At 38.3% G+C, this 27848-nt stretch overlaps 2 protein-coding genes across 3 annotated transcripts in view; one reads left to right on the forward strand and one right to left on the reverse strand.

Moving 5' to 3' along the window:
* The window catches only part of il11ra (interleukin 11 receptor subunit alpha), a 45352-nt gene extending 39094 nt beyond the window's left edge, over positions 1 to 6258 (forward strand). The window contains exons 10-12 of the mRNA XM_079600434.1: positions 764 to 863; positions 981 to 1060; positions 3223 to 6258. Coding sequence (XP_079456560.1) covers positions 764 to 863; positions 981 to 1059 — 179 coding nt within the window. The 3' untranslated portion in view covers position 1060; positions 3223 to 6258. The remainder of the gene's footprint in view (positions 1 to 763; positions 864 to 980; positions 1061 to 3222) is intronic.
* A 3364-nt stretch (positions 6259 to 9622) lies between these two features.
* On the reverse strand, positions 9623 to 16022 carry tmem267 (transmembrane protein 267). 2 transcript variants are annotated; one of them, XM_079600719.1, is made up of 3 exons: positions 15844 to 16022; positions 14569 to 14979; positions 9623 to 11844 (listed from the first exon to the last, which is right to left on the reverse strand). In XM_079600719.1, exons 2-3 carry the CDS (start codon positions 14938 to 14940, stop codon positions 11509 to 11511), a joined length of 708 nt encoding a protein of 235 aa, XP_079456845.1. In that variant the 5' UTR covers positions 14941 to 14979; positions 15844 to 16022; the 3' UTR covers positions 9623 to 11508. The 2 variants fall into 2 exon arrangements, with proteins under 2 accessions (XP_079456845.1, XP_079456846.1); XM_079600720.1 differs by having other exon boundaries at positions 14569 to 14976; positions 15844 to 15915.
* Positions 16023 to 27848: the final 11826 nt, after the last annotated feature.

A 27848-nucleotide genomic window follows, 5' to 3' on the forward strand; every position in this document is an offset into this window, starting at 1 on the left:
AATATATTAGTTTCACCTGTTAAGTTGAATTACTGAAATAAATTAACTTTTGCACGATATTCTAATTTTTCAAGTTTCACTTGTAATGTAGTTTATGGTTGAAGACAACAGTTTTAAGGCAAGTAAAAAAAAAAAATTAAATCACTTTTTAACAAAAAGGAGGAAATCATTATTATAATTAATAATATTTTTCAAAATTATTTTATATTCATATTTTTTTTCTTTTTTTGGTATTAGTTGTAAAAATGTTATACACAGTAACATTTACAGAAAAAAAATGACCAGGAAATCAATAAACATCAATGTTTTATGTTTGTGCGTTGTGTTTTTTGTTGTATGTTTATTTTTTTGTTTTGCATTTAGATTTGTTTTGTGTTTTCTTTTTTTGTGCGTTGTTTTGTTTTATGTTTTGTGTTTTTTGTTGTTTTATGTTTGTTTTGTGTTGTGTTTTTGTGTTTGGTTTTTCTGTATTGTTTTGTGTGAAAACAAACTATTTTTGTTTTGCGTATGTGTTTGTGTTTTGTTTATTGTGTTTGCTTTTATTTTTGGTGTTGCTTTGTATTTGTTTTTCTTTGTTTTGTGTTGTTTCATTATGTTTTTTGTGCTTTTTGTTTTGTGTTTGTGTTATGTCTGTGTGTGTGTTGTTCTTGTTGTTTTTTGTTTTGTGTTTGTTTTGTTTTGTGTTGTGTTTTGTTGTATGTTTTGTGCTGTGTTTTTTGTTTTTGTGTGTTGTTTCATTTCATGTGTTTTGTTTTGTCCTCAGATTCGTTACACTCGAGCGGGAGCCCCGGTCTGCTGGTGTTGTTGGGGCTGTTTGCAGCGGTCATGGTGGCTGTGTTATTAACCATCATCGTGCTTCTATGGTGAAAACTGTGCTACATATATCTATATTTCACAGCTAAATACATACACATTGGCTGCAGCTACAGTATATGACAAAGACAATTTGTTTATTGATCTCTTAACTGTTCCCTTTACAGGGTGAGGCAAAGGAAACAAGACAATGTGAAGAAACAGGAACTGACTTCCATGGTGAAGATGAAGTCCATACCGATCTAAAGTAAGCTGACTTCTGTCTCCGTTCTCACATTCCTGGCGACTGGCCCATCTCGCTTTAAACAGTGTGGAAGAGCCTAAACGATCCATTTATGGTTACTGTGTGGATACTTGGAGTATATCATCAGTGTCCAGCCGTCCGTTTTTACTGCATAGAAAACAAACTCAGTTAAAAATGGAGTCAACAAAACCAACTTCGTGACTTTTCCTGAGCTTCAGGGAGCGCCAAATACACACAGCACATAATAAATGTGTGAGTGAATCCCCTAATTTATAGTTGCAGGTGTTTACAGAATATAATAGTCACTCCTGAACTTACAGCGCTTGACATAGTTATAACCAAATCAATGTTTTCGTATCTTGCGGCCATGAACAAAAAATAGCTTAACCCGATCATTTTGAGTTAGTAATATTAGCGACTTGAGATGTTTTATTGTTAGTAAATCTCCGTCAACAAGGGCTCTGTGTGTTGTGTTATTGTTGATCTCTCTCTCTCTCTCTCTCTCTCTCTCTCTCTCTCTCTCTCAATGTGGTTTGCAGATAGACCGCAGGACTTGTGCGAGAGACGTGTTTAGAGATAGTAATTTACAAACGAGTCAAGACAAATACCTCTGATTCTCTATTTTTCAAGTTGTTCATAAGAGAGAAACTTCCATATAAAGTACATCAGTTCATGTCATATTAATGGCCATATAGCAGCGAAAGAGTTCACATTATCATAGTCAATGCATTGTAGAAATGGACCAATCAGATCTGAACGTGAATCAGGGGGCGGAGCTCAGTGATTGGTCAAATCACATTGAATGAGATAATAGAAATTCCTATTTACATAGGGATGATCTTACATGTGATTTACAGAAATTGGTTCTGCTGGTGTTTTATTAATAAGGATTCATGTAAGTACAGTGAGCGATTATGCTCTCAAAATTGCCATTTGCCATTATTGATTAGGACAAAAACGTTGCTTATTAATATTAGCAGGTCCGTTTACAGTAATAGTTTGTAGTCTTTATATGAGCTCCGAATGTTGTAAGTTAGTAATGCTAAAAACTGAAGACATAAACTGCATATTTCACTTTGAACTTTGCGTCTTTTCATTCATCTTCAGATCTAAATCTGTGCCTCCAGTGGGAAAAGATGTAAACACGATGATTTATATGAGAAATGTCTGCTCTAGATTAGCCTGTAGTCTTCCAAACTCTCACACGGTGGAATGATTAATACTTCAATGAAAATGAACGTTATGTCATTATTTACTCACTCTCATGTCATTCCAATCTGTATGCGGTTATTTATTTATTACATGTTTACGGTTAAAAAACCCAGCATTCATGTTTCAAAAGATGAGGGTGATAAATGAATTATGATTTTTTTTAAGACAATATAAAATATCAAAGTAAATACAAAATGTACAACAAAATACACTACCAATGAAAAGTTTTTTTTTTTTTTTTTTTTGAAAGAATTATCTTATATGGAAGCTTATGAATAAAATACAAATAGTAATTTCCACTTTATATCTGACAATTCTGACTTTTCTTTTTCAAAAATGGAAGTTTATATGAGAAAATAAAAGTCAGAATTGTGGGATATAAACTTGCAATACAATTTTCTCACAATTGTGAGTTTGTTTCCCTTTTTTTCAGATAAAAAGTTGAAATTACCATTTTTTTATTATTATTTTTTATTTATTATTCCATGGCAGAAATGAGCTTCCATAATCTCACCAAGTCTGCATTTATTTGATCAAAAATACAGTAAAAACAGTGGTATTGTGAAATATGATGACAATTTAAAATAACTGTTTTTATTTGAATATATTTTAAAATGTGAATTCAGCATCATTACTCCAATGTTCAGTCACATGATCCTTCAGAAATCATTATATTAAATCTTATTATTATCAACGTTGAAAACAGTTGAGCTGTTTAATACGTTTGTGATACATTAAAAAAACAGGATTTATTTTAAAAGCATTAATTTCTTAAAAAAAATATATATTTTTTTTTCTTTTATATATATATATATATATATATAAACTGACATAACCATTTTAAATGGTATAGTGTCTTTAGCAGTAGTATTTTTATTTATTTATTTATTTATTAATTGTTGCACATTGTGTTTTGTTACATTTTATTTTTATTTTTTCTCGTTTAACTCTAGATTTGAAAAGTTGTCCGTCTCCAGTCCAGCCCTCATAGGGCATCAGTATAGGGAACCACCACAGCCGACAGACTCCGTTACCCACAATACACCTCTCCTCTCAGCAGAGCTCTGAGGGACGCCAACTGTGAACATGTACAGTCTGCAATGTAGCACAACGCAATGGAAAAACAAGGATTTCTTCCTCTCTTTGCTTTCTTCTGCTCACAGCAAATGAAAACCATATTTGTGTGTCATTCCCTCTTCCCGATATTCTCCGCTGGGGACTCATGGAGCGCTGTGGAAAGGCTTTGGCTTTGTGCGCAGCAAACGGGGCATTATGGAGAATTTCAGTCCTCAAACTCACTCCTCTGGCGAAAAAAGACACCCTGTAACCTTTAGACGGCTGCTATCTTTGGAAGACGGAAAGTCTTGGCACTTTCTTTGGAGACACAAAGACGGTTTTGTCTTTCTTCCTGCGAAACCTCTTCACAAGAAACGAGTTCATGACAGGCGGACGCATCTGCGCTCGATTGCTTTCGTCTGGTCAGTTTCCAGCCAGCCTCAAGTTCTCGGCAATAAACTCCCGTAGAAATGCATTTCATCATGAGTTCATGTCTTGAAACTAAAGTTTACGCCAGTAACGAAGCTTTCGGTGAGCTGGTGTTCAACAAACAAAAAAAGGACCTTCAATGCAATAAATGCATTTCATTTCTCTGACTTTTCCTTTATAAAAGCATTGAATCGAGACATGAATGTAAATCAGTCTTACGGTGTCACATGCACACATTTGTAAGGTGATTAAAGCTGATTGTTTCTGTCGAAGCTAATAGATATCCGCGATATTAAATTCTATGGAAGCTCATCTATAAAGTTATATTGTTTGTTATACATTTATGCCGTTATACTGTATAATAGTTTCTACACAGCACACTGCTCTGTTGTACATTGCTCTCCAGTGTCATAAAGCTCAATGCATGCGTTTATTTTGTAATTCTTTGAAAATGTTTGATTTTATTGAATTATAAGATTTTAGCATACTTATCCTTCCTATAGGTACATACAAAAAATAATGAACATTGTCCAGACAAGGTCATAAAATGGTTATTGTGTATGTATAAGTTACTATCTCCAAATGTTATCCTTGTGCAATTAAAAATAATTAGGGCAATTTTTTTTAAATATTTGTTAAGATGTCACTGTGATCATTTCTTTTAATGCCGGGTTCAGACTACATGATTTTGGCACGATCCGTTTGGCGTAGTGTGTTGTGGTGATTCGTAAACAATAACGGGCGTCGGCACGCGTGTGATGTCATTGAGCGTAACAAGAGCGTAAACAATGGCTACCGTTAGCTTAATGCTAACTCCAGATATCACAGTTTCTGAAGCATCTCCGCTATCGTTCACCACTTCAGAAACTGTGTGTTCTGGAGTTAGCATTAAGCTAACAGTAGCCATTGTTTACGCTCTTGTTTCCAGAAGTCAGTCGCTAGTTCCACCTCAGTGACATCACACGCGTTGTTAAAGACGTTGTTCCATGATTGGTTGGGAAGCAATGTAGTCTGACCACGACACGACAAGAATTTAGGAAAATCGCATAATCAGATACAGTGACTATCATAACAAATTTAAATATCTAGTCTGAACCCGGCATAAACATTGACTGAAGAAGTTTGCCAGATTATTATTATTTTTTTATTTTTTTTTACATATCTTCATGCATTTTTGCACCATTTGCTTGTAACGTCTACATTCATGTTCCTTTTTTTTTTTTTTTTTTTTTTTTGCCTTTTCCTTTCCAACAGCAAGATGATTTGTGTATTTTTAAAACGGCAGTATTTACTGGAAGTGGCTTATGGGATCTGTGCTGTTATGATATACCCTTTCAAATAGATTTTGATTCTTCAACCTATGCATCATAACACATTTTCCAATGCAAAAAAAGCAGATATGTAAAAAAAAAAAAAAAAAGTGTTTGATTTTGTCAGTCATTCATATTTGAGACTAGCCAACCCTTTTGGTTTAAAGTTGAGTCGGTCATATTTTCTTCCTTCCCTGCTTTGTTTAAAGTTGTCTCGCATGTTGAAAGTATATATTTGGTAAGTGTTATTCTAGAGTGAATTTTTTTTTTGATTAAATATGATGATTATCAGCATTCAGTAAAGTCTGTGGTTCTCAACTGGTTTTGCTCCCGACTTCATGTGGCGCCCAATGCAGTACCACATTGTTAATCATACAAAGTAAACAAAAAATGATTAAAATCAAACGTATTAATATAACTATAATCTGCACCTGCCCACAAAATATTAACATTTCTGTTCTCTCGGGTGCCATAAAAATGAGACCCAACAAGTTATGTTTATCCTCATTGCAAATATGGATCATATTGATTTTCCCGCCTCAATTTAACGTCCGTCTAATTTTGCTAGTGTGCGTATTTTTACTAAAACACCAATTGATTGCCGTCGATGTGCACATGGTTTTGTTGCAGCTAACTCGGTGCGTTCAGCATTGTTTGGGTCGTGACCAGTTGAGAACCACTTCAGTAAAGCGTCCGAACACTATAACAGGCCGAAAATATCAGATTTCTGTTTATTTTTAGACCTCTACCATATAACTGCATCTGTAAAGTGACTCATTAATGGCGTGTTATTGGCCCGGCGTGCCGTTATAGTCACTCCACACTGACCATCAAGTCTCGCATCAGAGAAACCCCAACCTCACCATTCGCTTCCAGAAACCCCAACCAGAGGAAACAAGCCGATCGATGAGGAATCATCTGTTCCTGGCAGGATGGAGAGGAGATACTCTTCAAGCAGGACAGGTTCTTGGAGAAAAAAAAATGTATATTTCCAGTTTGCTTTTTTTGTAATGTTGCATGCATGGTGTCAAATCCAGATGTATTGGGAAGATGGACTACAGTTGCCTGGTAAAGAGGGAAAGGTGAACACAAAAGCGTCCACAGTAAATGTACATAGTATATTTTTCTGTACAACATAAGCTGTTTTATTATTCCCCTGTTTATATTTTTGTGAAATAAAAATTATTTTATCTGAAGAAAAATGACGTGATTTTCTTAACGTTATGATATTCAGGACAGGAGGTTATTGATGGTTATGTGAAGAACGACTTTAGTCATGGATCGGCGACAGATCTTTTCACTGATACTGTCAAGTTTGTTTCTACAGGAACATTCAGCAACTCGCTTCCAACCAATTGGCAAATATTTAATCATGAAAATGAGGCAAGGGATTGAGTTGCTCATGGAGTTTATACAGCAAAATTAGCCCGCTGTTACTCGGCCAAGGTTTCGGTAAAATAATATACCTCCAATATTTGAGCGTGGCGATTTGTAGTCTATTGGGATTTACATGTTATACTGACTTTAAATCATATAGTCCTAATATTTACATGTTCTTCTGAATCATTTATGCTGCGTATTAAGAGCTTGATTATGGCGTGTCAATAGCGGCACAGGTTTAGTTTTGTCTGGCTGGTCCATGGAATAAAGCCAGTGTGATACGAACAAGACCAGCATGTGAAGGGGTTTGAGGGAACGTGAAACTCCCGTTAAAGTGAAATATTGTACCTTTATCTTTTCCTCTCGATCATTCCTCTCGACATGTTTATTGAATGGCTGTGATTATTATTAATAGGGGTACTTTAACATAAATTTGTCACCGATTTTAATGTTCAGATTAAAGATTTTAAAGGTTCGTAGTTTTGTTTTGCAACCAAGGTCAGAAAATATTAAGATTTTTTCTCATAATATACATTATCTTATGCATAAATACATTAAACATTATACATATAACATATATACAATACATATACAATATGAAAATATGTATATACAATATGGAATATACAGTTTATGTTTTCACAGTGTCTGAAACGGGTAAATCATGGATTCAGCAAACCCTGCCTTTCCGACAGTCTGCTCTGATTGGTCAGATGAACCAGTCTGTTGTGATTGGTCTACTCTGCTCTGATTGGTCAGATGAACCAGTCTGTTGTGATTGGTCTACTCTGCTCTGATTGGTCAGATGAACCAGTCTGTTGTGATTGGTCTACTCTGCTCTGATTGGTCAGATGAACCAGTCTATTGTGATTGGTCTACTCTGCTCTGATTGGTCTGACGGCACGTTCTGTTGTGTTTGGTCTCCCCCTTACAACACTGGCTGGAAACCAAACGGCCATTACTATATCTGAATTTCAGCTCCGGATCTTCCTCAGCGTTTGATACACACTGGTATGAACAGTAACAATGGTGTCAGTTTTGCTGTATCAATTCGAGAAAGTCCTCATCCACTGGATGACATGTCGACAACACAAACCAAACTCTTCCAGTCCCAGCTACAGTGTTTGAGAGCGGGTCAAATAAAAAGTTGTTCGTAGGGAGCCAATGAAGAAGCTTTATGCAAATTTGTTACAAACCTACATAGATTCGAGCAAATAGAAAGACTGGAATTACTGACAACTCTTTTCAGGCAATTCAGAATCGTTTTTTTGGGACACAACTACATTTACCTGCACTTTGCAGACCTTTTACATTCACAAACAGCCATATTACACACTACATGAAAGATAATATTTGAAAAGGCATAATAGTGTGCACTGTAAAATGTTCGTGATTTTAACGGTAAAAGAATGTAAAAAATGCTACAGTGAAAAACTGTTAATTGGTTAACAGAAAGTTTCCGTACTATATACGGTGAATAACTGTGATCGATCTAATGGTACATTTAATGTAATTTTACTGTAACATACCGTTAAATGTACAGTTTTTGAAAGTGAAAAAGAACTCGCAGTATAATTTACAGTAAAACAAAACTTAAATTGACATTCCCACAATTCCATGCATAATTTTTTTTCTAATCAGTTATGTACATTAGGATTTTATATTACATTTAATGTTGTTAAATTAATGTTTATTGCATTTTTAAAATTTAATGTGTGTTACCATGATGGTGTTTAATGTTTGTGTGAATGACACGGTGCAGCTTCTATATATTAGTATTAACTTTGTGTTGAGCTTTGATTGATCATGTGACTCATCACATTGCTGTGATTGTTGGTTGCCAGTGTATTGTCAATTTTAAGTTAGGTCTGTAAAACCTAAAATGATGCTACCGTATTTTATAAGGTACATTTCTGGCAATCACAGCTGCCAGTATTTTACCGTAAATTTAACTGATTTTTTTTAGTGTGGGCATTGCATATTTAAATGTTGTCGCAGTGTTCATTATTTTAGTAATTATTGTTTACTATGAATTAAGTTTATTGCCATATGACATTCCTTAAAGGGATATTTCACCCAAAAATTAAACGTCTGTTCTGTCGTCATTTACTCACCCTCATGTTGTTACACATAACACACATACACAAGATTTTGAAGAATGTTTAGCACTGAAAATCATACAGGTTTGGAAGTATGGGGGTGAATAAATGAAGACAGCACTTTTCTCTCTGGATAAACTATCACTTTAATTACACATTGGACGATGCATCACCATCCTACATGCTGAACTCATCTCGAAATGTTACAATTTACCAGTAAACACGCTCTGTTTTCAAGTGTGGCATCTTTTCCAATCTTACCCTACTATTATCTTGACTTAACTGTGACTTTAAACAAACGCCTGAGAAGACAACAGCATTTCTAAGCATATCTAATTAAGCTTCATTATGGCTGTTAAAAACCAAAGGGTTCAGAAGCAACAAATAAAGACCGAAACCAATTATAATAGAAGAGTGCAAATGAACCTTTAGTGTGACTGGTGACAGAAAAAAATGCTTTCAGCAATTTCTTGACAATGCATCAACACCACATTATTGACAAATCTCAATTAAGTGAAACAAAAAAGCATATAAATAAAATATTTACACCACTTACATAGTTAACAAAAAAACAACCAAAAATTAAACTATAAAGGAACAAAAAACACATTGTCTGGAGTTGGTCTACAGCTCCCTCTGCAGGTTTGACGCAGTCAAAGCAAAAATATTATTTAAACATTGTTACCCTTAATACCATTATAAATAAATGTGCAATACTATCACTACTTATTAAAATAAGCATATCAGTGCACTGCTGTAACTCAAAGTCAAATACCTGTGTAGACAACAAGAATACATGTGTTTCCTGATCCATTTAAATCAACTCCGCATCTCACACACACACATTTTATATACACCACCAATCAAAAGTTTGAATGGACATTTTCAAAATCTTAAAATATTTAACATCTTTGCATAATGCGAATTAGTTTAGCAGACAAATGCAAACTGTGTCCATTTATTGGAAATTCATTGTTTGAAATGGGTGCAGTGAATGTGACAGCGAAGATACGAGTTTTGGGCACAACATAACCCCAGTACGCTATTGAAAATATTAATATTACCAAAAAAAAAAAAAATTATACATACACAATGCCAACTGCAACGATGCACTGTACTGTAAACGCTAATATTGACCAGTGTCTGATTTATAATTCGACCTGAAAAAAGCAGAGGTGAGCATTCAGTCCAACATCTGAAGCTTTCAGGAACACGTTTGCGCTTCACATCAACTTTAAATTATTAAAACAACAACTGAATAAAAACTAAATGAACCGGTGGAGCTAGATTAATTGTCAAGAAGCAGAACTGCAGTTTGTATACAAAGACGGTTAATATCCGTTATAATTTAATAATTTAAAAGTTCGGAAATAAAACCCAAGTTGGCAAGTATGTACAGTTATTCCAGAGCCTGTGGCTAAAAAGGCAAATATAATCTTCAGTAACAACAGAAAGTATTTCTGGACTGTTTTAAAAGGTTATCCGATTCTTAAGGGCAGTGTTTTCCTAACACTACAGAGAGAAGCACATCCTTCAAGTACGCCTACAGTGACTTCAACTGCACACACACACACAACACAGAATCACTGAGACCATCAACATCCATTCCCAAAGCCTATTCCTGGACGCGTGACACATCGGGAGTCGAGTATGAATCCGGCCTTGTTGCCTGTGGTTCCTTTGGAAAATCAATGCAGTAAAATGGCATTATTTGAATAGACAAGTCTAAGCTAAATATGAATAACACGATGCTGAAGCTTTCAAATAAGGTTTATAAGGGTGCTTCCTAACCTTCTACACTAGGGCCGGGCGACAATATCAAATATTCACTATGATTCTGCTAGCAATATTAATTAATCGCACTAGATTTAAAAGCACTTTTTATTTAGCCATTAAGTTTAAGTCACTTCGCAATCCTTCATTTTCTCATTAGCATTAATAACATAACTTTTAATCTTAGTAGCAACAGGGGTATTAATGATGGAAATCCAAGTGATCGGGAATTGCACGAGGCTGACAGATTTCCCGAAGTGTTTAAGTTAGTCATACGGATTTGCCAAATTGTCCAAAAAAAAAGCTGCTTGTTTTAAAAGCGACTTTAATGGGCCTTTTTTTGCTGCCAAAATGAATTCAAAACGATAAATCAGCAATTTGTTTGCATTATCACTCACTGAAGCCTTTTTGTGGTGTCTTAATATACAGTACTTGGGTAAATGTTGTATAACTATTGTTATATTGGCTAAAATTAATCAATTATTAAATATTACCAACTACTTTAAGTATTATCTACTACTATGGAGATCTTGGATCCAGATCAGAACAAATGTAGAGCAAACATAGAAATAATCATTTCAAAAAAGTCTGCATTTTGAAGCCTTTTGACTTTTTATATGAAAAAAATATATATATCAGGGTAGTCAACATTTGAAGTAGATCAAAAAAGTTCAAAGTTGTCCTAAGACAAGAACGGGTATTGTTCAAAATTCATGTATAACTTTGGTGAAAGGTTTTGATCCACTTCAAATGTTTACTAAAGTGTGTGTGTGTGTATATGTGTATATGTATATATATATATATATATTATACACACACACTGAAATGAATTAGGCCAAAAACCTGCAAAAATTCCTAATGTCACTTCTCTATTTGCTCAGATAGATTTTTATAGGAAAAATTGTACTAAAAATGCTGCAAAATAGATCTAGAATTTAACTTCGCCCAACGCTAAACCTCACCATACATATTAAAATATTCACAGTCTTCACAGTCAATGCAACCTGATTTCACACTGATACCTGAACAACTGCAGTAGTTAAAAGTATCAAACAGACTGGAAATCTCTGAAGGAAAAAAGACAAAAAGTGTTGGAATGGCAAAGATGCAGAGAAGAGCTGATGGACATATTTCCAGTGCCATGTTTGTGCTGGGAAACATAAACAAACAAACATCCACAATTAAGAGTGTATCAGACGTCTATGGCGACTCCGTGTTTGGTGGAGATCATGTCTCTCGTGCCGGTCAGATACATGAGCACAGAGCACAGGTGAGGGAGGGTGGCCGTGACGGTGACGTACAGCCAGAAGGAGATGGGCGCCGTGTTGCCGAACGGAAACACCCAGAGGCCGTGGCGAACGCCGTCGCGGATGTGGTGTGACGTCAGCGAGATGAACAGCATCCAGGGCAGGGAGCACCAGGAGTCCTTGAGCCGACAGACCCACATGAGGAGGCGCAGAGACACGCACAGCGCTGGGATCAGGCTGGAGCAGTGCAGAGGAGGCCTGTGCGGCAGACTCACCGCAGCCTGTGGAGAGGAACAGCACACACACTAACGATCAGGAGAAAGCTTCGTGTTTTTGTTTAAATTGCCGCGCTTGCTGTGGAAATGTCGCAAAAGTTTTAAATAACTGGTGTCACTGTAGAAATGCAGTAATTGCAGTCATTAACCATGATTATTTTAAATCCAGATGCACATTTATTTAAAAACTTTAATCTTTTTTAACTTAGTGAACACTTAGTCATCTTTAAATATATGAATATATCTAGATTTAAAAGAAAATCTAAATTAAAATGCTTAAAAAAAAAAAAGATGTAACCTGAAATATTTCAAATATTGTATTGGACAACAGGTCCAACAGTTCACAACAAGTCAAAAATGTCTAAAGTCATATTTACACCACGGAGTTAAAGAGTTCGTTCACTCAACAACAAAAAAAGTTCAAACGTGCTGCGTAACAAGAAAGAACCTCATTGGTTCCTGAAGAAGTTCAAACGTGCTGCGTAACAAGAGAATGAACCTCATTGGTTCTTGCTGAAGTTCAAACGTGCTGCGTAACAAGAATGAACCTCATTGGTTCCTGAAGAAGTTCAAACGTGCTGCGTAACAAGAATGAACCTCATTGGTTCCTGAAGAAGTTCAAACGTGCTGTGTAACACGAGAATGAACCTCATTGGTTCCTGAAGAAGTTCAAACGTGCTGCGTAACAAGAGAATGAATCTCATTGGTTCCTGAAGAAGTTCAAACGTGCTGCGTAACAAGAGAATGAACCTCATTGGTTCTTGCTGAAGCTCAAACGTGCTGCGTAACAAGAATGAACCTCATTGGTTCCTGAAGAAGTTCAAACGTGCTGCGTAACAAGAATGAACCTCATTGGCTCTTGCTTCAAGTGGCACAGGACCACTATTTCACAGTTACGGTGCTCCACACCAGTGATGGCCACATTAAGCAGAAGGTGCTAGACACTAAAGCAGGGTATGAGTCACAGACGGGCATCGTGGTGGCAGACGAGATCACTTGCAATCTAGAGAAATTCCAGATAAACACAAGCTGGTGCAAGGTCATGGTGCAAAGGACCCTAGGTTGAAATTACTCTGAACCGTCCCTTTAAAAAGAAAGGTGGCTAACCACCACATCATTTTAACTGTTAGACACTGTAGACATACAGAACTTCCTCCAGGAGGCCACTTTGATGGACCCTCGCTTCAGAGGCAAACTTGGATGTGCTGTTGCTGACGCTTGGGGCCGGTTGGAGTAACAGAACAGGTATTTTATGCTCAGCGTTGTTTCCCATGTGTGCCATGTTACTGCTTTTATGATGAAGTATTGCTATTTATATGTGCAATATTATTTCTACAGCGTACAATGGAGGGCCTTCAGGACATTAAGGAAGAAGGATCGGATGACCATGAGGAGGACAAGGCAGAAGAACGTGTAAGTTCATTATCTTGGAATAGGCTATTTGTCTAAACACTCCTTGTATGCATGTATGTTTTTTTTTATTTTTTTTTATTTTTTTAAGTCTCCATCTCACAAGAAGTGTGCCAAGAAGTCAGCCCTAGAAGAGGACCGAGAGCTACTTCAGGCAACGGCCACTAAAAGTGGTGCCCTCTCCATAGCTGAACAGATTGAGATCTACACACGTCTGCCTTCAATCCCATCAGGACAAGACCCTGTAGCCTGGAGGCGGGGGAAGCGGGACAGCCTCCCCATATTGTCTGCACTTTCAAACACCTGTGTGTACAGGCCTCATCGACACCATCTGACAGGGTTTTCTTCTGTGCAGGATATGCAATAAGTCAGGAGAGGTGTCTGTCGTATTTTGCTAGAGAAGGCAAATCTGGTCAAATCTGCTGAAATTTGAAGCTGGTTTGTAGCATACCAAGAATACGGACTATTTTGCTGTTACTAGTACTGTAAACTTATGTAGGGTTAAGTTATTGTAGCTGGGTTAGGTGTGTTAGCGGAGTTTTTATTGTGAATTTAAGTAAATTTGTTGCGTTTTGGACCCACTTCAGCCCATAGTCTCTTTGAGGAGCATTAAACAAGTCTATGCAAAGACACCTAAAGGCCACTACAGACACACTTCTGTGCCAACTTTTCTGTATAAATTTGGCATAAGAGACTCTAAAATTAATAAAACAAATGTTTAGGCTATATTAATGAACAAAGCTTCTATGTTTCTAGGCAAACCTTATACAGATTATGGTCAGGATAATAAATGATTTTACTTGCCAGAAGAATTGTTCATTCCAATTATGATTATGATATTATAAATAACAGGGCTTGACGCTTAGTTTTTTCCCCCCAGGGATCACATGCTCCTAACAGGAAATATTTAGGAACGGATTAAAAGAAAACTTTTGTGGCACAATAGAAATGTATCAATTTATGTGCTTTCCTTAATAAAGGGATACAATTAGAAATTTGCAAGCGTTTACTCTGAAACGTGCAGTGCTCATGTTTATTTAATGAAATCAGTCTTTTGAAGTTTAATAATCACATTCGGCTGTATCGCGATTCATGTTTGCCCATCCCCAAACTTAAGACATCATATAAGGAGTATGAAGATGTTGTACCATTTAAGATATTTAACACTTACATAAAAAAAAGAAAAATTAAGGAGCTACACACGCTCCTAACTAAATATTTAGGAATCAGCGTACACAAGTAATTACTGTTTCAGTTCAAGTGAAAAAAAAAAAAAAAAAAAGTTTTCAGATGCTAATAAAAGACACAAAAAGGTCTCACTTTGAGCGACAACGATCCAGCCATGTAGAAGTGGTCCAGGTCAATGATAGAGGCCAGAAACCCAGCCAAGACGACTTCATAGAAGTCACTTTTCTTCCTCAACCCGATCACGATGGCCCAGGACCAGAGTCCAATGATGCCATGGATGGCGTTATCAAAGACAGCCCTGAGCCACAGATGGTGTTGGATGAAGGGGAGCGTCAGAAAGTGGTCGATGAGGAAGCAGAAAGCGCCCAGGCCTGCGCTGGCTAACAGAGAGGCGGTGCTGAAGGTCTGGAGCAGGGCCTGAGCTTTCTCAGTCTCCACGGCCAGGTTCAGAGGCACAGACATGCCTAAAGATGAGGTATCCAGCTTTGAGTAAAAGCCCCTCATCGCTGGCCTCTTCCATGGAGGGGTCAGAAACCTGATCTGCTGGAAGACACAAGCACACACACACACACATTAAAGCACGCGCCCTTACTAATGAGGTAGTGTTTAGGCTAATAGTTATGATGCTCTAAAAGTTATGACTTGACTAAGGGCAGATGAGACTTTAACAGTTTCAGTGCACTTTCAGTTTGTCCTCTCAATTGCGGTTTTAAAGTCATCTCATACTAATAACATATGATATGACAAATAATTTTTCAATAGATAAACTGTCACCATCAACAGATTGTCCAGAACTGTTTAAATCCTCCAGTAAACTGTGTGAATCATGACCACAAGATATTTTCATGACTACAACATCATCAATAAAGGCATGAACGGGTCAAACATTTGTAAGAATATTAATAATAGATTTATATACACACATACGTATTATGAACACATATGTATGCATGTTAAGTAATGTGTGTGTGTGTGTGTAATATATATAACTAATTGTCTTTTTTTTATCGATATATATATATATATATATATATAAACATATAGCTAAAAAAAGGACAATTAGTATAGACATTGCAAAATGTCATGAAGGTTGTCTAGATATGTCGCGTTGTTTTCTACGTCTCGCAAAACTGCAATACAATAGTGCTTTTATATTTAAATGGATACATATAAATCAGTATTTTAATAGGATATATTTGCCAAGCGAGGTTTATTAAAAAGAAAATAGCATTAGCTGCTAACTAGCTCATCAGCTAATCCACTGCTCAAGGCAAGTCACTAACGTTACATTTATTAGCCAACATAACATCATTCAACTAAAAATGTTAACAGATACCGGTTTCATATAGCTGTGAATAACACAAAAGCACCAGACATATAATGTATTTACACATGCCGTTTCCTCACCTCATTTCATTCAGCTCGGCGGTCTGACGGACGGACTGTTTGTTCTTTTAGTGATGTTTGATTCGTGATCGCGAATCAATGAATCGGTTCCATTGAATTAATTCGCGAGTCGAACTGGAATGATAACACGACTGAGGAGGACCTAAACATTATGCTTTCTAACTTCGACTACGTATAGTATTGTATGCCCTCAAAGTATAGTCGTTTTATTAAGAAAAGGGCAGATCAAGGTATTTAAAGGGGTCCTATTATGCTTTTTCACTTGTTTATTATGTAGGCTAAATTTGCTGTTTGAGCATAAAAAAGAACTGCAAGGTTACAAAGCCAAAGGGAGATATTTTATATATCCTCTTTTCAAAAACTAGGGTTGCCAACTTCTGGAAAGGAAAATAAGGGACAATCGTGGTTCTTTATAGGAAAATAAGGGACACTCAAAATATTATGTAGCCTACTGTACTACCACACACAGAGCATGTAACAGAGCAGTATTTGCAGTTAATAATGTTTATAAAAGGGCGTAGGCTATCAAAGGTTCTCGGGCATAAACACATTTGGGTCATTCCGTCATGTCAAAATCAGACAAAAAAATTTTGACAAAATTTTGATTTTGTTTTAAGAATAGTCTGAAGAAAGACAGGCATAAATGAAGAAGTCAAATTATTAAATGTGATGGATGTATATTTACTGAGTAATTTACTGTTGTAGAAGGGGTCAGAATGACAATTTTCAACCTGGAAAACATGAATGATAATTTCTGGACCAAAGATGGCTTGTCAGAAGGTGAGATCTTCTCTTCAGCAAAGGTCAATTGTAATTCTGCATTATACAAAATTGAACCAATGTAGGAGAAGGAACATCTGAGTAAGTGGCTTAATAAAAGATGGTTGTGGTGATAATTGTTAAATGCTAAGTAATAACCAGACGGCTGTCCCATCTTTCTGCACATCAACCCAAACCAGCGTAGAGAAAGTCAGTCCTCACAACTAGTTTCAGATATGTTTCGATTATTTTAAAATATATACTATAGATATTAGCTTTCAATATGAACAGAACTATTATATATAGTCAATCCTCATACACTGCATCTGCATCGCTGTGTGTTAATACCATCTGAAATATTTTACGCATGTTCTTTAGTTATAGTAGACAGGATGGCATTTGGGTCGACGGGAAATAATAATTGGGAAGAGAGGTGATAAAGACCACAAAAATATTTCAAGCCAGGACAATTTTTTTGACAGTAAACCTGCTGTTTTTGTTGCAAAAGTGGAAAAATGTTGTGCATAAATGGACAACTTTAAAGGAGATTTTCTCAAAGTTTTTATCAGATTCCAGATTTTCAAATAGTTGTATCTCACCCAAATATTGTCATATCCTAACAAACCATACATCAATAAAATGCTTATTTATTTAGCTTGTATAAATCTCAATTTCAAAAAAATTGACCCATGTGACTGATTTTGTGGTCCAGGGTCACAAATAAGATATTCATGAATTAAAATAACATGACTTTGCCTAAAAGTTTATGCCAAACCATTAGTAGTAGTAGTATTATTTAAGAATTGTATTTTATTTAATTTTTTCTTCAGGTGATATCCGGACAGTTGCATCACCCTGACATTTGATATGACAAATATCACCCTGACAAATATCAAAATGGATTTTAATTAAGTTGGCTTGTGAAAGCCAACATACTGAAATCCTATTTAAACTTATTAAGTTGGCTTGTGAGAGCCAACTTACTGATATTGTACTTAAACTTATTAAGTTGGCTTGTGAAAGCCAACATACTGAAATCCTATTTAAACTTATTAATGGTGCTTGCTTTAGCAAGGCATCATTATTGTTATCCGTCATACTTATTATTAATGGTGCTTGCCTATGGCAAAGCAACATTAGTGTTATTGCTCATACTTATTATTTTACTTCTTTTTATTCCGCCGCTTTTTTGACGCGCTACTCCTCCCGCAGTTTTTGTCACAGACCCATGAATGAGGTGTCAAAACGTGCGGCCTATTCGGGAATGGTGTGCTATGACTTTTATAAGCGATCGGGGGTGCAGTGTTCGCCCCAGGGGCGAAAAAGTCGACGAAAAATCCCATAGACTTAACATTACGTCAAACTTTGACGAGTCATAGCTCAGAGCGAGGATTTCGTAGAAATGTGAAATTTACCACATTTGGAGAGGCTGGCAGGCTCTGTAAGAACATACCTCACAATGGGGTAAAAGTTGCACCCCTGGGGGGCAGGAGCGGCCCAAACTTTTCCTATTGACTTAACATGGTGTAGGACGGCCCATGAAATGGAGAGAGAGAGAGAGTAAGCGATTTTGTATTGAACATAACTCTGGATCACAGTGTCATAGAGACAAGGGGGCGGGCTCATTTTACTCAGATGACCAATCAGTCTCTCAGGATCATTGTGAAGCTATCAGGCCACGCCCCTAGCAACCATTTAGAGCACCTTAGCAACAAGTTCCATAGACTTCCATTGAAAGAGATCAAATGGATATCTCTGGATAGAAGAGTCATAGAAACATGAGGGTGGGCTCGTTTGACTCGGGGCAGCAAACAGCCAATCGTGAATCACATCAACACTTCCTAGCCCTCCCTAGCAACCATTGTCGAGCACCTTAGCAACCAAAATTCACAGACTCATAGCTCAGAGCAAGGATGTCGCAGAAACGTGTAATTTGGCACATTTAAAGAGACTGGCAGGCTCTGTAAGAACATACCACACAATGGGGTAAAAGTTGCACCCCTGGGGGGCAGGAGGGGCCCAAAGTTGCCCCAATGAAGTACTATGGTGTAGGACAGCCCATGAAATGGGCTGTCCTACACCATAGTAAGCGATATTCTATTGAACATAACTCTGGATCACATTTGAAGAGGCTGGTAGGCTCTGTAACAACATACCACACAATGGGGTAAAAGTTGCACCCCTGGGGGGCAGGACCGGCCCAAAGTTGCCCCATTCACGTACTATGGTGTAGGACAGCCCATGAAATGGGCTGTCCTACACCATAGAAACCGCATTTGTATTGAACATAACTCTGGATCACAGTGTCATAGAGACAAGGGGGCGTGCTCATTTTACTCAGACGACCAATCAGTCTCTCAGGATCACTGTGAAGCTATCAAGCCACGCCCTAGCAACCATTTAGAGTGCATTAGCAACAAAATCCATAGACTTCCATTGAAAGACATCAAATGGATATCTCTGGATAGAAGTGTCATAGAAACACGAGGGTTGGCTCGTTTGACTCGGGGCAGCAAACAGCCAATCATGAATCACCTCAACACTTCCTAGCCCCTCCCTAGCAACCATTGTCGAGTACCTTAGCAACCAAAATCCAGCAGGGGTATCTTCCATTCTGAATGTCACAGAGGCATGGGAGTTGGTGTATATCATTCATACTGACAAGCAGCCTTTGGAGTTTCATGATTGGCAGCTGCCAAGCCACTCCCTAGCAACAAAAGAGAGTACCCTAGCAACCATTTTGCAAGACCTATATCTCTGCATCAAAACATCGTATAGAGATGGGGGTTGGTTTATACATTCACACTGACTTTGGAGCTTCATGATTGGCAGCTGCCAAGCCACTCCCTAGCAACCAAACAGATTACCCTAGCAACCGTTTTGCAAGGCGTATATCTCTGCATCAGAACATCGTATAGAGATGGGGGTTGGCTCTTTTGACTCATGCTAGCAAACAGGACTTGCTACATGCTACACATGCTAGCAGTGAATAGCTACATGCTAATTTTGATTAGCTAAGTGCTAAATCATGCCAAGAAAATGCTACAAACACCATAGTAACCATCTGTGACAACTACCAACCACCTAGTAACACCATAGCAACTACCCAGAATACCCTAGCAACGCCCTAGCAACCACAAAAAATACCCTAGCAACTGCCTAGCAACGCCCTAGCAAACACTCAGAACACCCTAGCAACTGCCTAGCAACACCCTAGCAACCACCTAGCAACCACTCAGAACACCCTAGCAACTGCCGAGCAACCGCCCAGAACACCCTAGCAACCACCTAGCAACCACCCAGAACACCCTAGCAACCGCCTAGCAACCATCCAGAACACCCTAGCAACCGACCGCCTAGCAACCACCTAGCAAACACCCAGAATACCCTAGCAACCACCTAGCAACCACCCAAGCAACCACCCAGAACACCCTAGCAACCGCCTAGCAACCATCCAGAACACCCTAGCAACTGCCTAGCAACCGCCCAGAACAAACTAGCAACCACCTAGCAACCACCCAGAACACCCTTGCAACCACTTAGCAACCGCCTAGCAACCACCTAGAACACCCTAGCAACCGCCTAGCAACCACCCAATACACCCTAGCAACCACCTAGCAACCACCCAGAACACCTTAGCATCTTCATAGCAAACTCCAAGAACACCCTAGCAACCGGGACGTGTTTGTTGCCACTGCAAGCACCATTCACATTTTCTTCTGGAAATGTACTTTCTAGTTCTTCTTTTTATTCCGCCGCTTTTTTGGCGCGCTACTCCTCCCGCAGCTTTTGTCACAGACCCATGAATGAGGTGTCAAATCGTGCGGCCTATTCGGGAATGGTGTGCTATGACTTTTGTAAGCGATCGGGGGTGCGGTGTTCGCCCCAGGGGCGAAAAAGTCGACGAAAAATCCCATAGACTTAACATTACGTCAAACTTTGACGAGTCATAGCTCAGAGCGAGGATTTCGTAGAAATGTGAAATTTACCACATTTGGAGAGGTTGGCAGGCTCTGTAAGAACATACCTCACAATGGGGTAAAAGTTGCACCCCTGGGGGGCTGGAGCGGTCCAAACTTTTCCTATTGACTTAACATGGTGTAGGACGTCCCATGAAATGGAGAGAGAGAGAGAGTAAGCGATTTTGTATTCAACATAACTCTGGATCACAGTGTCATAGAGACAAGGGGGCGGGCTCATTTTACTCAGACAACCAATCAGTCTCTCATGATCATTGTGAAGCTATCAGACCATGCCCTAGCAACCATTTAGAGCTCCTTAGCAACAAGCTCCATAGACTTCCATTGAAAGACATCAAAGGGATATCTCAGGATATAAGTGTCATAGAAACATGAGGGTGGGCTCGTTTGACTCGGGGCAGCAAACAGCCAATCATGAATCACATCAACACTTCCTAGCCCCTCCCTAGCAACCATTGTCGAGCAGCTTAGCAACCAAAATTCACAGACTCATAGCTCAGAGCAAGGATGTCGCAGAAACGTGTAATTTGGCACATTTAAAGAGACTGGCAGGCTCTGTAAGAACATACCACACAATGGGGTAAAAGTTGCACCCCTGGGGGGCAGGACCGGCCCAAAGTTGGCCCATTAACTTACTATGGTGTAGGACAGCCCATGAAATGGGCTGTCCTACACCATAGAAACCGCATTTGTATTGAACATAACTCTGGATCACAGTGTCATAGAGACAAGGGGGCGGGCTCATTTTACTCAGACGACCAATCAGTCTCTCAGGATCATTGTGAAGCTTTCAAGCCACGCCCTAGCAACCATTTAGAGCTCCTTAGCAACAAGCTCCATAGACTTCCTTTGAAAGACATCAAAGGGATGTCTCGGGATATAAGTGTCATAGAAACATGAGGGTGGGCTCGTTTGACTCGGGGCAGCAAACAGCCAATCCCCAATCACCTCAACACATCCTAGCCCCTCCCTAGCAACCATTGTCGAGCACCTTAGCAACCAAAATCCAAAGAGGGATATCTTCCATTCTGAATGCCACAGAGACGTGGGAGTTGGTTTATATCATTCATACTGACAAGCAGCCTATGGAGTTTCATGATTGGCAGCTGCCAAGCCACTCCCTAGCAACAAAAGAGAGTACCCTAGCAACCATTTTGCAAGACCTATATCTCTGCATCAAAACATCGTATAGAGATGGGGGTTGGTTTATACATTCACACTGACTTCGGAGCTTCATGATTGGCAGCTGCCAAGCCACTCCCTAGCAACCAAACAGATTACCCTAGCAACCGTTTTGCAAGGCGTATATCTCTGCATCAGAACATCGTATAGAGATGGGGGTTGGCTCTTTTGACTCATGCTAGCAAACAGGACTTGCTACATGCTACACATGCTAGCAGTGAATAGCTACATGCTAATTTTGATTAGCTAAGTGCTAAATCATGCCAAGAAAATGCTACAAACACCATAGTAACCATCTGTGACAACTACCAACCACCTAGTAACACCATAGCAACTACCCAGAATACCCTAGCAGCTGCCTAACAACGCCCTAGCGACCACAAAAATACCCTAGCAACTGCCTAGCAACGCCCTAGCAACCACCCAGAACACCCTAGCAACTGCCTAGCAACACCCTAGCAACCACCCAGAATACCCTAGCAACCACCTAGCAACCACCCAGAACACCCTAGCAACCGCCTAGCAACCACCCAGAACACCCTAGCAACTGCCTAGCAACCACCCAGAACACCCTAGCAACCGCCTAGCAACCACCCAGAACACCCTAGCAACCACCTAGCAACAGCCTAGCAACCACCCAGAACTCCCTAGCAACCACCCAGAACACCCTAGCAACCGCCTAGCAACCACCCAGAACACCCTAGCAACTGCCTAGCAACCGCCCATAACACCCTAGCAACTGCCTAGCAACCATCCAGAACACCCTAGCAACTGCCTAGCAACCATCCAGAACACCCTAGCAACCACCCGGACAACATGAATAAGCCATTTCTCAGCAGCAGAACATTGTACAGACATGGTTGTTGGCTCGTACGCAATCATGTATCTCACCCTAGCAACCGGGTCGTGTTTTTTGCCACTGCAAGCACCATTCACATTTTCTTCTGGAAATGTACGTTCTAGTTAAGTTGGCTTGTGAAAGCCAATTTATTGAAATCCTATTTAAACTTATTATTATTCTTCTTCCAAAACTGTTGACTCTATCTCGTCCTAGAGCTTTAACTCTACATACTCCAAACTCGGCTCAGACACTCAAACTGTTCTGAAGTTAGTTGCTATATCTTTTCAGACTAATCGGACTTACGGTTTTCCTATAAATGACGATCAAACTCGGAAAAAACTCCCATTGACTTAACATTGCGGAATGTTCAGATTTTCAAACTCCCCAACTGCCAAAAATTCAAATCAAAATCCCTTGAAAGCCTAGACTAAATCAAACTGCCATTCTATACACTATATGAGCCATTGAGACTCATTTAAACTCATTAAACTCATCGATCTATCCACCTCAAACTATTTTAAACTTCAAACTAATTTAAACTTTTTATGAATAAAAACTATAAAAACTGGCTCGTAGGCACAAGGCCGCAGGCCTTGTGCCTCACCTTAGCCCTAACTCCAGGATGCTAATATACACTAAACTCTGAACTCTTAGACTCATGTAAACTCATCTATCTATCCACTTCAAACTAATTTAAACTTTTAACTAATTTAAACTTTTTATGATTAAAAACTATAAAAACTGGCTCGTAGGCACAAGGCCGCAGGCCTTGTGCCTCACCTTAGCCCTAACTCCAGGATGCTAATATACACTAAACTCTGAACTCTTAGACTCATGTAAACTTCAAACTACTTTAAACTCATAAACTCATGCATTCACTAAACTCTAAACTCAAAAACTCTTGTGTGTGTGTGTGTGTGTGTGTGTGTGTGTGTATGCGCATGTGTGTGTGAGCAAGTTAGTGTGTGTTATAACACCCTAGCAACACCATAGCAACCACCCATAACACCCTAGAAACTGCCTAAAATACCTTAGAACTCCCTAGCAACACCATAGCAACCACTCATGAGACCCTAGCAACCACCCAAAATACCTTAGAACACCCTAGCAACCAACCAAAATACCTTAGAACACCCTAGCAACCACCCACAACACCCTAGCAACCACCCAAAATATCTTAGAACACCCTAGCAACACCATAGCAACCACCCATAACACCCTAGCAACCACCCAAAATACCTTAGAACACCCTAGCAACCACCCAAAATACCTTAGCAACCACTCAGAACACCCTAGAAACCACCCAAAATACCTTAGAACTCCCTAGTAACACCATAGCAACCACCCATAACACCTTAGAACTCCCTAGCAACACCCTAGCAACCACCCAAAATACCTCAGAACTCCCTAGCAACACCCTAGCAACCACCCCAAATACCTTAGAACTCCCTAGCAACACCCTAGCAACCACCCAAAATACCTCAGAACTCCCTAGCAACACCATGGCAACCACCCATAACACCCTAGCAACCACCCAAAATACCCTAGCAACCACCCAAAATACCCTAGCAACCGCCTAGCAACACCATAGCAACCACCCAGAACACCCTAGCAACCGCCTACCAACCACCCAGAACACCTTAGCAACCCTCTAGAAACACCCTAGTAACTTTAAACTACTTCAAACTATACTTTAAACTATTTTAAACTTTAAACTACTTCAAACTTCAAATCACTTTAAACTAATTAAAACTTTAATCTACTTTAAACTATTTTTAACTGTAAACTACTTTAAACTTTAAACTACTTTAAACTAATTTAAACTTCAAACTAATTTAAACTTTAATCTACTTTAAACTATTTTTAACTGTAAACTACTTTAAACTTTAAACTACTTTAAACTAATTTAAACTTTAAACTATTTTAAACTTTACACTAATTTAAACTTCAAAATTTTTCAAACTATCTGGTCCAAACTTTCACAAGCCAACTTAAAGTTTGTTTCAACGAACTTTTTAATCTAGTTATTATTCTTCTGACTAAAATTTACAATTCTATCTCCTCCTAGAGCTTTAACTCTACAAACTCCAAACTCGGCTCAGACACTCAAACTGTTCTGACTCGGTATGCTATATCTTTTCTAACTCATCGGACTTACGGTTTTCCTATAAATGACGATCAAACTCGGAAAAAATCCCATTGACTTAACATTGCGGAATGTTCAGATTTTCAAACTCCCCAACTGCCAAAAATTCAAATCAAAATCCCTTGAAAGCCTAGACTAAATCAAACTGCCATTCTATACACTATATGAGCCATTGAGACTCATGTAAACTCATTAAACTCATCTATCTATCCACCTCAAACTATTTTAAACTTCAAACTAATTTAAACTTCAAACTAATTTAAACTTTTTATGAATAAAAACTATAAAAACTCGCTCGTAGGCACAAGGCCGCAGGCCTTGTGCCTCACCTTAGCCCTAACTCCAGGATGCTAATATACACAAAACTCTGAACTCTTAGACTCATGTAAACTCATAAACTCATCTATCTATCCACTTCAAACTATTTTAAACTTTTAACTAATTTAAACTTCAAACTACAACTCACTCGTAGGCACGAGGCCGCAGGCCGAGTGCCTATCCTCAGCCCTAACCGATGCTAATATACATTAAACTCTGAACTCTTAGACTCATGTAAACTTATAAACTACTTTAAACTCATGCATTCACTAAACTCTAAACTCAAAAACTCTTGAGTGTCTGTGTGTGTGTGTTAGAACACCCTAGCAACACCATAGCAACCACCCATAACACCCTAGAAACTGCCTAAAATACCTTAGAACTCCCTAGCAACACTATAGTAACCACCCATAACACCCTAGCAACCACCCAAAATACCTTAGAACACCCTAGGAACACCATAGCAACCACCCATAACACCCGAGCAACCACCCAAAATACCTTAGAACTACCTAGCAACACCATAGCAACCACCCAAAACACCTTAGAACTCCCTAGTAACACCCTAGCAACCACCCAAAATACCTCAGAACTCCCTAGCAACACCCTAGCAACCACCCAAAATACCTTAGAACTCCCTAGCAACACCCTAGCAACCACCCAAAACACCTCAGAACTCCCTAGCAACACCCTAGCAACCACCCAAAATACCTTAGAACTCCCTAGCAACACCCTAGCAACCACCCAAAACACCTCAGAACTCCCTAGCAACACCCTAGCAACCACCCAAAACACCTCAGAACTCCCTAGCAACACCCTAGCAACCACCCAAAACGCCTCAGAACTCCCTAGCAACACCCTAGCAACCACCCAAAACACCTTACAACTCCCTAGCAACACCCTAGCAACCACCAAAAACACCTTACAACTCCCTAGCAACACCCTAGCAGCCACCCAAAACACATTAGAACTCCCTAGCAACACCCTAGCAACCACCAAAAATACCTCAGAACTCCCTAGCAACACCATAGCAACCATCCATAACACCCTAGCAACCACCCAAAATACCCTAGCAACCACCTAGCAACCACTCAGAACACCTTAGCAACCCTCTAGAAACACCCTAGTAACTTTAAACTACTTCAAACTATACTTTAAACTTTAAACTACTTCAAACTTCAAATCACTTTAAACTAATTTAAACTTCAAACTAATTTAAACTTTAATCTACTTTAAACTATTTTTAACTGTAAACTACTTTAAACTTTAAACTACTTTAAACTAATTTAAACTTCAAACTACTTTAAAGTTTAAACTATTTTTAACTGTAAACTACTTTAAACTTTAAACTACTTTAAACTAATTTAAACTTTACACTAATTTAAACTTCAAATTACTTTAAAGTTCAAACTATTTTTAACTGTAAACTACTTTAAACTTTAAACTATTTTAAACTTTACACTAATTTAAACTTCAAACTAATTTAAACTTCAAACTACTTTAAACTATTTTTAACTGTAAACTACTTTAAACTTTAAACTACTTTAAACTTTAAACTATTTTAAACTTTACACTAATTTAAACTTTAATCTACTTTAAACTAATTTAAACTTCAAACTACTTTAAACTTCAAACTAATTTAAACTTCAAACTACTTTAAACTATTTTTAACTGTAAACTACTTTAAACTTTAAACTACTTTAAACTATTTTAAACTTTAAACTAATTTAAACTTCAAACTAATTTAAACTTCAAACTTTTTTAAACTGCTTTAAACTTTAAACTTTTTCAAACTATCTGGTCCAAACTTTCACAAGCCAACTTAAAGTTTGTTTCAACGAACTTTTTAATCTAGTTATTATTATTATTCTTCTTACATTTACAACTCTATCTCGTCCTAGAGCTTTAACTCTACATACTCCAAACTCGGCTCAGACACTCAAACTGTTCTGACTCGGTATGCTATATCTTTTTAGACTGATCGGACTTACGGTTTTCCTATAAATGACGATCAAACTCGGAAAAAATCCCATTGACTTAACATTGCGGAATGTTTAGATTTTCAAACTCCCCAACTGCCAAAAATTCAAATCAAAATCCCTTGAAAGCCTAGACTGAATCAAACTGCCATTCTATACACTATATGAGCCATTGAGACTCATGTAAACTCATTAAACTCATCTATCTATCCACCTCAAACTAATTTAAACTTCAAACTAATTTAAACTTTAAACTAATTTAAACTTTTTATGAATAAAAACTATAAAAACTGGCTCGTAGGCACAAGGCCGCAGGCCTTGTGCCTCACCTTAGCCCTAACTCCAGGATGCTAATATACACTAAACTCTGAACTCTAGACTCATGTAAACTCATAAACCCATCTATCTATCCACTTCAAACTATTTTAAACTTTTAACTAATTTAAACTTCAAACTACAACTCACTCGTAGGCACGAGGCCGCAGGCCGAGTGCCTATCCTCAGCCCTAACCGATGCTAATATACATTAAACTCTGAACTCTTAGACTCATGTAAACTTATAAACTCATGCATTCACTAAACTCTAAACTCAAAAACTCTTGAGTGTGTGTGTGTGTGTGTGTGTGTGTGTGTGTGTGTGTGTGTGTTAGAACACCCTAGCAACACCATAGCAACCACCCATAACACCCTAGAAACTGCCTAAAATACCTTAGAACTCCCTAGCAACACTATAGTAACCACCCAAAACACCTTAGAACTCCCTAGCAACACCATAGCAACCACCCATAACACCCTAGCAA

This window comes from Phoxinus phoxinus (assembly GCF_949152265.1).
Source record: "Phoxinus phoxinus genome assembly, chromosome: 23".
Classification (NCBI taxonomy): domain Eukaryota; kingdom Metazoa; phylum Chordata; class Actinopteri; order Cypriniformes; family Leuciscidae; genus Phoxinus; species Phoxinus phoxinus.